Below are 12,285 nucleotides of genomic sequence, written 5' to 3' on the forward strand. Positions count from 1 at the left end.
CTCTACTACAGCTTTGCTTTTATATTATCAGAAGAGAACGCCACAGTCTTGGCATTGCCTTCTTGTCCATCTTCCCACCAGATAACAGTCACGGTGGTATCATCTCGATAGCTCCTGGCAATCGGAGCAGGTATGCTCATCAACTTCCTCAAACTCTCGGTGTCGCCCCCACCAAATGCGTTCCGGATTAGATGCGAGCTGACGTTCTCATCTTCAAATGACCAGGAGCCACTACTATTATTTCGTTTCTTCTCCTTGCCTTCCACAGTTGGTGCCCCTGACACTGTTGGTACGAGTTCTGGAAGGGCTGTTTTGGAAACCACTCCTTTGAGACCTTTTAGATGTCCGCCGACAAGGGCTACGACATCCTCTGAGCTAAGCTTATCCCACAGTCCGTCAGTTGCCAGTACCACGAAACGGGATGTAGGTGACCGCGACGGCCGTGCAACACTGCCGAAGTCAAAGTCACGGTGGGTTACGACTGGGGTGGCAGTAACGTATGGCGGAGTCTTGAATGATGAAGGGGGTGAGCGCAATGGTTGATCGTTGCCCACAAGAAAGGCACGGTTTAGTCTGAATATCAGAGTCAGCAATGGTTTGTATTGACTTTGCCATAATCAAATCTAAAATCACGTACACATCTTGCACCTCACGGGGCCACTTGTATCGGGCATCTCCGAACGCACGGCTGGGTTCAAGCCCACCAAGTATGCGACCCGCTCGAATAACACTACCCGCCTCATCAGGAGGATGTTCAGATTGAATCCTAAAGTCGATTGTAAGAAGTTGTACCGGAAATTAACTGTGGTAATGAACCTTTTCAATTCACTCGGGTTGCGACCGGTCTGGTCTTCGCTAAGAACCTCAACACGCCACGACCCCTGACCTTGCTCATTTTCTTCCCAAATGCCGGCAACAGCACGACTATCCCCTGAGCAAGCCACGTATAGATGCCGATGGGTGGTGTCGAAAACGGCCATCAGCGCACAGCTGCCTGAAGATAGAACGGCACGTCATATTTGAAAAAGACAGGTAGAAATTGTGCCGTACCAGATACAGCAGGAAGCATCGTCTGCAGTGCCAGCGGATGTTTGCTAAGATCGGGGAGGATGTTTTTCTTTATTGATTCAGCATCCAAGTTTGCGGCGAGAACCGAAAGGGGTGCATTGATGAGTTCCTGATCTAACTTGGTGAAAGCATTTCGTATGGCAAGGGAGATTCTCTCTGGGTTTTGAGGGTCTTCGCGAGATTTAGGTGCAGACGTGCGAAATATCAACTTTAATTTTTCCAGAAGTCCGGATTTCGGGACGTCTGTAGAGTGAATCAGGGAAGATAATTCCAGGACCACGGCGCTGATGAGGGTCTTGGAAAGAAGGCGAGATGTATGGGGGCCCCCATGGCCATCCATAACGGTGAAGAACAGCCAGTCACCTGGTGCAGATGGGTCAGATGGATCGCGGGCAATTATAGCGTCTGCATGTGCATCTTCTAGGGGGTCATTGGCGGCAACAGATGCCGTGGCATATCGCCATACTGTGCTATCAGGTCTGGAAAAGCTGTCAGACGACGCATTTTCTATCAGACGATCTTTAACAGCGTTTTGTGATAACATGGAGAATGTGCGGTTGGCCATAAGTGGCATCCCGTCCGCGCCGCGAACTTTGACTGCAAGGTCAAATGTCTGCTGCTTGGTGAAAGTATAGTAGAGGTAACTTGGTGTGCCAATAAGAACGGTGGTGGCAGCCAATGGTTTCCAAGCCCTTCGAAGCATGCCCAAGAGTCCTGGAAGTTGACCGGTGGTATGCGTTAATAAATGATCTCAACTGGAAACAATGAGCGTGATCCACGAGATACACAGCGCCCGCAGTGCCACACACGTTGAAAAGGGTGGAGAGTCTACCGCCAGCACAAGTCCGGAGTTGGCTGTGCTGCTACAGCCCGAAAGGTTCCAGAAACTACGTAATATGGTTGTAAGAAGCAGAGCGAATGTGTGAAAAATGACGACAAGTTTTACTTACAAACGAGGTATTTCCTTCTGCTTGACGTTGCGCCGAACAATGTCATGACCGACGCTTGCCAAATTCGGGCTTAACGCGCGCCCGATCACGTGTACGTGTGTAGACCTCAACGTCGGAGATTAAAATGATCTGTCTTCCCATGCTGCTGTCAGCGCTGTACAACACCAACTTGTACTGCTACCACGACGTGCTGCTGTGCCATAGCTATTTCTTTCAAAGGTCCTTTGTTATTCATTACATCCAGCCATTAAGTCTCATTCAAGCTTTCATATCTCTTTGTTATAACAGCTCTTTCGGATGACTAGTTCGGGCAACAATGATGCAATCTTGCAACCATCGATAGCTGTGGGAACAGAAGAACAGGAGGGAGATTTCTTATCGACGACGAAGACATTCGATTTCGCGATCGTCAGTGATGATGATGATGATCCTGAGCTTGATCTTCCGTCCCAAGTAACGAATGTAAGTGAAAGACATGTCCGATGACGCGAGCAATCAGTCCTTAAGTGTGTCCTGTTATGTCATCCCTCAAGCCACCAAACTTCACGGCCCCAAGCGATGTGCAGCCTCAAGTTCTAAGACCGCCCTCTCAACAACCCACCGTAGAAACACTCCAGTCACTCGGCATTAAAGTACGAGATTTTGCGTATGAAAGTACTTTGCCACCCATCGCGCCTGTTCCGCGAGTACCACGCCAGACTCAGCCTAGTGCAAGATCGCTGAAACGTACCAGAGGAGACTGGGAAGAAGAAGAAGAAGGGCCATCGCATTCCTCACGCCCTCAATTCGGACGCGAAGCCACTAATGCTGGCACAGCAAGCAGCAAGCCCGAGTCTCTTGTGCGAAAAGCCACTGAGCCACTTGAATTTAACCCTGCGCCCGCTTCAAAGCGCGCTATGGGACGCGCAGACTTGAGCAAACCTGTATATGGAAGCCAATTACCGTTCCGTACACCCCGTTGTGCCCTTAAAACCCATCGCACGCCGCCGAGAAGATTTTCTACAACTCCGCTAACTTCCCCCCTGTTTGGGTCGCCGTCAGAAGAGCCGTCTCAGGGGGGATCACAAGAGTCGGAGTTAGTGATGACACCTGCTGGACCGGTGTCCTGGCATATCGAAGACACCAGCTCGATACCCGCTTCACAAATGGACACAGACTCGTTGGCTTTTGTGCCAGAAGAAATATCTTATTCCCAGCTAGGGCTTTCGTCTCAGTTTTCACCACTTGCCACGTCGCTTTCTACTGTCATACGATCTCCTGTCACCCCTAGTCGCGTTTCGCCACCATCTCAGGGAGGTGGTACCTTGGAGTCGTCGCATGTTATTCCACAAACACTAAATTCCAGCCGAGAACTCAAACGTGGCTTGAAAGCTAAGACGACCAAAATTTCCACCCAGACGTCCCCTCGTTACCTGCTGCGTCGACGATCCCTGTTATCCGTTCATGCTCCCACACGTTCACGGTATCCCCATCCACTGACTCCCACGAAGAAAGGAAGCCCAAAGGGTTCTCCGCAACCTCGCTGTAGACGTTTGCAGCGGCCTGTGCTAACGAGGTGAATTCTAGCTGACTAGATTCGGTTGATGATTGCACAAGTTGGATGGGTTTAAATTATTTCTATTGCTGTTGTTTCGACATACATTCGAGGAGTACACGGTCCGCAGTGATGCTCCATGTAGTTTTACATTCCCGGTAGTTGATGGACGATTTCATGTACACGTGTACCGCTATTAATCAGGATTCAAGACCGCAGAGTGATGTTCTCGTCTTCTTGCTATTTTGACTTGACCTGTGTGGAACGGCGAACGTGTAACTATATATATGGTAATGATGAGAATGGGTTGACTGAAGCAGAATTAGTTGATCCAGTTCTCCTCCAGGGAAAGCTCGGATGGGCACTGCGTCGCATGAACTAGTCCCGAAATGAAACGCCGATTCCCAAGTCAGGTGAGTCCGGGGAAAGCCAAGGTGATTACACTAGGGACGACCCTTTTTAGCTCATACTTAATAACAGATCATGATGGATTAGTCTACGCGGCTCAGATCTTTGCCGCAGCGGCTGCAACCCGACATCGCGACATGTGCAGTGGCAGTCTCAGACAATAAGCGTGGAAAGGTCTGGGCATAAACGTCGAGTAACGTCGGACACGGCTGTCCATTTTATTGATGCGACCAAAGCTAAATGGACTGTGTTGAGTAAGTTCAATTAGATCCCGATTGGATCCAAGAGTCACAGCCAAGCGCCCATCAAAATGAAAACTGAAATTTATGTCCTGCAGAACGAGAATGTTCCGCGAGTGGAGTCTCCACTGTTACTCCGACGCATGTGCAACAAGTGACTCCGACGAATGTGCAGATGTGACATGTACTCCGAGTCATATCATGGTGCCGAGCTCACTTGAGCGCGCTAAGGCTACTAGTAGGGGGACGTAAAGATAAGGTGAAGGCAGAACATAAAACTCGCGGTCAGCTACATCACAGTCGTGATCACTGGGGAGGTCGCTATGATCGGTCCGTACCAAGCCTAAGCACCATGAATTGGGTAATCGCTGGATAGGTCTTTGAAATTTGAACCTTGTTTCACTACACACGCCTTCTTCGCGTGACTCCCCCTTCATCTATATATTTCTATTCCCTCCCGAAGCCCTTCCTTCTTCTGCTCTTCCATCATGGCAGAACCTTCCTCCAATGTCACAGTATCCCTTCTCCCCGTATCCCTCTCCCTAGTACACATCCCTCGTTCTCGTCTACCCCAACTATCACATCCCGTCCTAAGGCAGATCCTCCAGCCAAACCCCACTTTCATCAATGTCACCTGCAATGAGATCGAACTTAGTCTTTTCGCAGAATCTCACATGCTAGCAGATTTCGAACCCGTCGCTAGACGAGACAGGCAAAGGCAACGATCTCGCTCTGGCTCTGGATCCGGTTCAAAGCGTCCTCACTCTGTATTGCCCCAAGACCACCTCGAAATATCCTACGAAAAGTGGAATGTTCTTCAGATTGACTCTCATTCTGATCAACTCGGTATGCTGTACAACCCCTATGAGCAAATTCATCAATTCACCAATGTTTAGACAGCTCCGGAGCTCGTATACATGAGCTCTCCGCACCGTTAGCTGCAGCTGGAATCTCTATCCTGTACCAGTCCTCTTACTTGAGCGACTTCATATTTGTACGTCATATATCAAATTATCCAGCACCTAGGCTTTCTAAATTGTAACAATCAGGTAAAGGAGTCAAGACTCCAGGAGGTCATGTCTTTGCTCGGATCAACGGGATTCGATCTCTATTCTTCTGACCCGGAACTACTCACTTCTAGAGTAGTCTCCCCATTGCTCTCCCCAGTCTCCCCCGACGACTCTTCCATCTCCGACGTAGCCCAGGATATCACTGTAGAATCCGGCGCAATTCTGACCCGCACAAGGAATAGTCTCGACCCCGTTTCTGCTGCTGCCATTAGTTTGCAGTGCATAAATCTCACGACATCACCTAACGACTCACCAACAAGCAGTCCGACTCATCATAAACCTCCATCACGTCACAAATCCCACTCCCCAACCTCGGGGGAAGTGCGCGTGTTGACTCCTAACCTTGCCTGTGTCGGCCTTTCTGATGACAGTGTTGACACGTGGGGACTCAAGATCGTAAAGCTCGTAGCGTTCCCCGAGTTGATCCCCGTCAAGGAACACCCCTCACGGTCACGCAAGTCACAGTCTCGCAACGCCCGCCCTACCGACGGAGTTCCGCTATCGTTGTCAAGTCGAAAACGATATTCAGATTCATCAGATTCATTTTTTTCTTCGAGCGACGATGAGGAAGAAGGTTACTTTTCTCACTCTCCTCTCGGTAACCTGTCATCCATTTCACTGCAGTCTTCCGCTGCTTCCCGGTCCTTCCCAGATCTATCTATTTCTGTCCCTTCTCAAACAGGACCTTTCAAACCCTCTGCAAAACACATCGTTGCACCACTTGCACCACTCTCTCCACTTGAACCAAAGCCAGCATCACATCGTAATCCCACTTTCCACCATATGGATCCATCGGCCACCATCAAGAAGCCTGTAGATGACACCATACGTGGCATGGTTCCATTTTTCAGCTTCACCCGTACACAAGAAGGCACCTCATTAACAACTGACGTTTCTCTTCTTGCCGCCCTATTTCCTCCGAATGAGCGGCACATGATGATTTGCGCTGGCGAACTTGATGCTCTTGATGCACAGAGTTCGAGTACAGATTCAGACTCCGAGGACGACGAGGACACGCTTTCATCAGGTGGTGCCCTTAAATGTTTGCAGATAGATCTGCGTAGATTCGGGCTTGGTACGCCATTCATTTATTGTCTTCTGGAAGGCATTGACACCTGTGCTTCTGTTCCACATAGATAAACATGGCTTAGTGAACCGCTTTTCACGGGTCTTGGAACAAAATGGTATCAACCACATGTATAGCTCGACCTATAAAACGGCTAATCTACTAGTGCGTATATCAGTTCCTTAATTATGCGCTTCGATGTGATGAACTCTGTTCTTGGGTAGGTTTCTAAAGCACACGCCAATCGTGCCCGAGCCTTACTGAAGGCTTGTTAAATTCCATCTCCGATCGCCATATTCGTTCGCGCTAGCAATCACATCAACACCACCAAAATGATCCAGGCAACGCCCGGTGCCGCCTGCATTTCGCACATTCAATCCCTTGGGTGACACCCAAAGAACTTAGAAGTACTTTACAAAACCCATATTTCCGCAAGCCCCGCTTTTCGTTTAGCGTTTACAACGAATGATACCCCCGTTTCTATATCATTATGGGCATCCCATGTTGCAGGTTCTTTTTGGTTTAAAACCCCCATTTTGCGTGTTGTAGCGTATGTCAGCATGTCTATGTCTCACTCATCGTCATCTAGTTGTTATTTTATTTCGGGCATTTACTATCCCAATGTTCTTTATGTACATCAAACCACACGCATACTTTTCAGGAATATTCTGTAGTATGTAGCATCTTGTATTGTTACCGCGCGACGAGGGTGCCTCGGTCATGTCTTGGGACGTAGTTGCCTTTAAGGCAACCAACAATAATTTCAATATGGTCGATGATAATGAGTGTGAAAAAGATGAGAATATAAAAATACAAAGAAGTATTGCGGGTATATATATGTGATGTTACTGCATGTGGGGCAGGTACCAACATATGTCGGGAAGTATATACGATGAACGAAAGAAGCCGGTTCACGCTAAGCGCCAATAGATTTAGAACGTTCGATAACAGACAGGTACCAATCATCAAACGGGGGAAGATCGTCTTCGTCCTCGTCGTCGGAATCTGGCGTGGGCGTCTCGCACCGAATGATAGAAAGACCAAAAGTCATTTTTTCTGAATCTGCAAGGTCATTGACGTCTGGGGTAAAATGCGGGTGATCGGTAGAAGCTGTGCGTCCCTTCTCGTGTGGTGTGAGAAAACACCCGTATTCGTCAAGGGACGGAGGTATGGTGATCAGATGACACTCCCGCGAGTGGTCAGAAGGTAAGCCACTGCTATCAGGGTCGTCTTGATGGTGCGGACCAGGGGCGGAGACGGTGGCGAGGGAAATGGAATTGATCGGAGGTGTCGAACTGCCCTTGGGATATACCGTGAGGTAGTCGTAATCTTGGTCATCGACCCTGTTGCCCCATGAGATCCACGGGTCAAGCGGCTCCGCCGCAATGATAATGATATGAGGTGCTCTAAAGGCACAGTCAGACTCTATGATAGAGACGCCTGAGAAATTTCTGGAGGCAAGTAGGATAGGCTGGAGAAGTTTTGGTGTCAGCCGGCGTAGAAGTTCATGCCCGACAATCTGCAACTTCGTACCTGAGCAAGATCTGTCCACACGAAGGGCCGTTCCAACAGTGATGAGGCCACTGATTCATTGAATCGCGTGCAAACCGCGGACGCCGAGAGGGATGCTTCGAATGCCTGAGAGGGAAGGCAAGCATTCAGCTGATTGGTTCGAATGAGGGATTTATAAGGCGGCTCACCACAGCTTTACGGCGGTGTCGGAATATTCCGTCCACTATTTTGCGGAATACAAGTCTTTCAATTGAAGAAGCTTGGACCTAATAGAGAGTAAAGGAGATGAGATGAGTGTCAAAGTGACATAAATGACACTAGCCGGCTTACAGCGAGATTAAGTTTCTTGCGACTGAACACGCGAAGGGGGATTTTCGGCCGAATGATACCAAAGTCGTCTGATGGGGCTACGGACTGTGAACGGAATTCGTTTGAATTACAGCCAGCTGATTCATCGTGGGATGATGGTAGAGGACGATGATGGTAGTACATGTGAGGGGATAAACGGGGCACGTTGAGAAAACATGGCCACTGAGGATCAACCCGGTTTTGATACGGTGTGTAAAAGTCGTCTGCACAAGAGACAGGGGGAGTGATAACTATATGGGGTGCGATGTCAGGATACAATGAGTCAAGCACGATGTTGCGACCATCCAGGCGCAAGTCGAGGAGGGTGTCCTGAAAGCGAGACATTGGAATGAGTAAAGAAAGAGAGGGAGAACACTCACATATTCTCTGTCCTCTTCACAGATGGAGTAGGAGCACACGGAAGAGTGAGAACCTACGGTCTCTAAATCTTCTTCGAGAACGATGTGGGAGTCCACAAACAGTTGCTCGGGAACGGATTCGATGGGTTTAGCTTCTGGGCCACCAGTCTTGAAATTATGTTTTCAACAAACCAGGACAACGTGACAAAGTGTGTAACGTACCATGTCATTTGTGCGGGAAAGTGGCTGAAAGGTGGTTGAGGTTTCTGGTGAAGAGAGAGAGGTAAGGCGCTCGTCTGCATCCGAAGGTGAGGCAGAGGCGCAGCTGGCATCTGACAATGTGCTTGCATTCTGGTTCTGAACGCCGGAAGTGTTGAAATTCACATGCGGCGCCGAGACCGCTGTGAATTCCTGGTGGTCCGATTGTGAATCTGGCATGCAGGTTTGTGTGATGGAGGCATCCTGAAGCAATGCATTAATCAGACTAGTATATAGCTGACCATGGAGCTTCGACTTACTTTGCTTGTGCATTCAGTGTCATTGTTGACTGGTTTGATGTCAGGGGAGTAGGCTGCGTCCAAATACGGCTCATCGAAGTTCGCGAGCGCGTGTAGCACACGTTCCCACGCCTTATTCCATCTTCTCTCCTTGAGCGCGTCGTATGAGAATACATCTAACATTGACTCTGGGACAGCCAGCATCGACTGTATGATGGTGAGTGCGAGCGCTATAAAGTTGCCCATAAGTGTAGGTGAGTCTATCGTTTGTATGGTGGCGCGTTATAAGGTCCAAGCAAGAATATCGGTATGACGCGTATTGGAGTATTCTTACTGTCCTGACGCGTTTAGCTAGACCTTTAAGTATCAGGACCCAGAACGCTTTGCTGTGGCCCAGCGGAGTTTCTTACACCTTTGTTGTAACTGTGGAAGTCCACATTTCTACACGCCACTCAACTCGATGCACACCGCACCCTTTGTGAACAATTATGGATCTGCAGTCCTGTGGCTTTTTCGGTTGGTCCGCATACTCGGAACTTGCCTTGGTGGATTCACGCGTCGTAAAAGCTGCAGCATGCTCTGGTCTAGGATACTTATCTTAGCATCTGACAGTCTATCGGAAATCGGACGTTCCTGTAGTGATATCAGCATGTGCGTCGGAGTCGCCTTTGCTCAGCCTGTTTCGACGGCTGGACATTTCTGCAGTCTGTACAATAGAGGCGGCGGGCCTCTTATTCCACAACAGGGCAATTATGATATTCCTGTAAGAACATAACATCCAGGGACCCACAAAATACACAGCCGGGTGGCACATACAAGTAGTCTTCTACTACTTGTTCAGTTGAGCTTCGATATTCAAGGCCTTGATCAGACATAACCTATCAGGGAAATGCCAGTGATATTACCACTGCACAGCCAAAGCTGCAAACCCAATACTAGAACTTTGACAGATCACAGGAACTGATAATCCGGCTGTGCCCAGTATATTGCTGCAGCGATAATAACAGTGTCGGTACAGTGCCCTCAGTCTTTGCCGTTAACAACGGGAAGATCTGCCTCATCCGACCTGCGTGCTGTCACCTTCGTAAAATCCCTCATAGAATAATCAGCTCCGGAGAACTGGTTCGTCGTCAATCAGTCAATCAATCCTCATACACGATAAGATAACAAACCTTCTGGCAAAGATCCCTAAGGTAACTGGGTATCATCCTAACCACCGGTGACAAATTCGTGTAAAACGGCAGAAAAATAGTTTGGGACTGCTGTGCATCAAGTGCAGTGATGATCGCCTTTACTACTGTCACTGGCGCGATGGATGGTACAAAGAACTGGAAGAAGGGGTTGGATGGCAGTCGGACAGTGGAGAACAGGGGGGTTAAAATGTGTCCTGGACAAACGATGGTGGTACGAATCCCCGGCGCATCATACCTAAGAGCGAGATGAGCATGGCACAGTATCATATGTAATTCATATACGTACACTTTGTCGAGCTCGTAACGCAGAGACTCATTGATGATCATCAGAGCTGCCTTTGATGCACTATAATCGGCTACAAGTATATGTCAGAGTAGTATTGGATGAAGCTTCTTGAAGCTTACCCATCCGGACACAGCCAACGAGGCCCATGACAGACGACATCGTCACCTGGGGTGGCAATTCATAACATTTCACCCTGACACATGAAGAGACTTACAATATGACCAGTTTTGTTTTTGATCATTCCCGGTAAGAACGCCTTCAAGGTCCAGAAATGGGCCAGGGTATTCACACCAAATGTCCTTCGTGTTACAACTAAGCTTCAGCACTCGAAAAAATATAAAATGACATACTGGTATACGTCCTCTGGTTTGAGATCGATGATGAGTTTCCCTTGCACAACGCCAGCGTTGTTGACAAGCATAGTAGGTTGCCCGATCTATGATGCAAACTTGAACATATGTCAACAAAAGACACAAGACAATATACCTCATCAATGATCTTCTTCGAAACGGCCTCGACCTCCTCCCACTTCGAAATGTCACATTGGTAATAAACGATGTTGTCTAGTAACAAAATTTGCATTGAATAGAAAAAATATAGGAGAGGGTGGCGCACAGTTTTCAGTTACTATCGGTTTGATATCAAGTACAACCACCGTGACGTTACGGACAGCGAGAGTGTTTGCTAATAGTTCTCCTACTCCCGAAGCGCCTATATTCGTCTTAAGTCATGGAAGCGCTCGATGCAACTAATAAGGGTCATACCTCCAGTGATGACCACAATCTGTTCGCTCCAATCTAAGGGTTTAGGTTTAAAGAAAAAGCTCCCTTGATTACGATACAGCTGTGAGATCCACTTCAAGAGCCCTGCCTGTATGTTAGTATCAGAAGCGCTCGTATTTCTGAGGACGCACAGAAAGCAGAAACAGCTGCGCAATATATGGATGGAATGAGCACGACTGGATTTACGAACTCGTAACCTTGAAAAATATAGAATATGGGTATGAAACACGTAAAGAAGGGACCTGTGGATAGACAATACATCAACATCTAATCACGGGGATACGGATGACAAGTGCACGAACTGAAAGCTGTCTGCGACAGGACTTTGACAACCATGTCGATATCTACGCTGTCATAGATTGGCGCAGGATCATAGCTGGATGATGCACTCATATTTAAGTCGGCCGGAATGAAATATGTCTTGACGATGACACCAGATTATAGTGGGTGCAGTGGGCGGCTGAGAAACTCGATGATACGGTAAAAAGATAGAATAAGAAGACAGGCTAGCGGCTGTACGGCACAGCCGATAACAGGAGAGAGAACGTTGAATGAGACTCCGTCTGATGGGCAGTGAGAGGGTTGTGCGTCGTTTCAGCCTTAGCACCGGCCGTGAGACCATTTATTGCTCATTGCATCAGCCCATCACTGATTCACTGTTGCGGGCCACAGCCATGGTTGCAAAAGTTTGAAACGAGATGAAGGACGACGGTTGAAGCTTAAGGTGAATAGAAGTTCGAGTTTATTTGAAGAGAATATTAATCTAATGAAAGACGCGATATGATTTCAGACAGGCTCTATGGTTCTAATGGTACTACCCCATGCAGACTCCAGAAGCTTTTGCAAGTCATCCGAGTCCCCATGTGTCTTCACGCGTTCCATCATGTATCCACTTGCATACCATTGGAGCTCATTGGAGTCGTATTAACGTTTGGTATACTATTCTGTTTGGCCTACTTTGCAGTCAGTCGAG

General features: G+C 48.3%; 5 protein-coding genes across 5 annotated transcripts; 2 read left to right on the forward strand and 3 right to left on the reverse strand.

The window, feature by feature from the left end:
- Window positions 1–5: 5 nt before the first annotated feature.
- On the reverse strand, window positions 6–1,771 carry F5891DRAFT_941019 (phosphatase 2C-like domain-containing protein; the record flags this gene model as incomplete). The annotated part of the gene is made up of 4 exons (XM_041374313.1): window positions 6–573; window positions 638–766; window positions 817–994; window positions 1,051–1,771. 4 exons carry the CDS (start codon window positions 1,769–1,771, stop codon window positions 6–8), a joined length of 1,596 nt encoding a protein of 531 aa, XP_041232526.1.
- Window positions 1,772–2,160: 389 nt separating this feature from the next.
- Window positions 2,161–3,874, forward strand: F5891DRAFT_999567 (uncharacterized protein). The gene is made up of 2 exons (XM_041378548.1): window positions 2,161–2,480; window positions 2,552–3,874. The coding sequence occupies exons 1-2, from the start codon at window positions 2,316–2,318 to the stop codon at window positions 3,575–3,577; spliced, it is 1,191 nt and encodes a 396-aa protein (XP_041232527.1). The 5' UTR covers window positions 2,161–2,315; the 3' UTR covers window positions 3,578–3,874.
- A 578-nt stretch (window positions 3,875–4,452) lies between these two features.
- Window positions 4,453–6,819, forward strand: F5891DRAFT_350630 (uncharacterized protein). The gene is made up of 5 exons (XM_041371468.1): window positions 4,453–5,045; window positions 5,096–5,193; window positions 5,249–6,344; window positions 6,406–6,500; window positions 6,560–6,819. The coding sequence occupies exons 1-5, from the start codon at window positions 4,688–4,690 to the stop codon at window positions 6,608–6,610; spliced, it is 1,698 nt and encodes a 565-aa protein (XP_041232528.1). The 5' UTR covers window positions 4,453–4,687; the 3' UTR covers window positions 6,611–6,819.
- Window positions 6,820–6,830: 11 nt separating this feature from the next.
- On the reverse strand, window positions 6,831–9,038 carry F5891DRAFT_350681 (uncharacterized protein). Its single transcript, XM_041371469.1, has 6 exons — window positions 8,777–9,038; window positions 8,576–8,722; window positions 8,178–8,525; window positions 8,036–8,113; window positions 7,869–7,973; window positions 6,831–7,806 (listed from the first exon to the last, which is right to left on the reverse strand). The coding sequence occupies exons 1-6, from the start codon at window positions 8,990–8,992 to the stop codon at window positions 7,252–7,254; spliced, it is 1,449 nt and encodes a 482-aa protein (XP_041232529.1). The 5' UTR covers window positions 8,993–9,038; the 3' UTR covers window positions 6,831–7,251.
- A 1,036-nt stretch (window positions 9,039–10,074) lies between these two features.
- On the reverse strand, window positions 10,075–11,705 carry F5891DRAFT_939941 (retinal short-chain dehydrogenase reductase; the record flags this gene model as incomplete). Its single annotated transcript, XM_041374254.1, has 11 exons — window positions 10,075–10,170; window positions 10,224–10,479; window positions 10,531–10,600; window positions 10,650–10,695; window positions 10,745–10,829; window positions 10,881–10,966; window positions 11,017–11,093; window positions 11,146–11,241; window positions 11,295–11,396; window positions 11,444–11,554; window positions 11,615–11,705. The coding sequence occupies 11 exons, from the start codon at window positions 11,703–11,705 to the stop codon at window positions 10,075–10,077; spliced, it is 1,116 nt and encodes a 371-aa protein (XP_041232530.1).
- Between the last annotated feature and the right edge of the window lie 580 nt (window positions 11,706–12,285).

This window comes from Suillus fuscotomentosus, assembly GCF_016647785.1.
Source record: "Suillus fuscotomentosus strain FC203 chromosome Unknown F5891scaffold_3, whole genome shotgun sequence".
In the NCBI taxonomy this organism is placed as follows: domain Eukaryota; kingdom Fungi; phylum Basidiomycota; class Agaricomycetes; order Boletales; family Suillaceae; genus Suillus; species Suillus fuscotomentosus.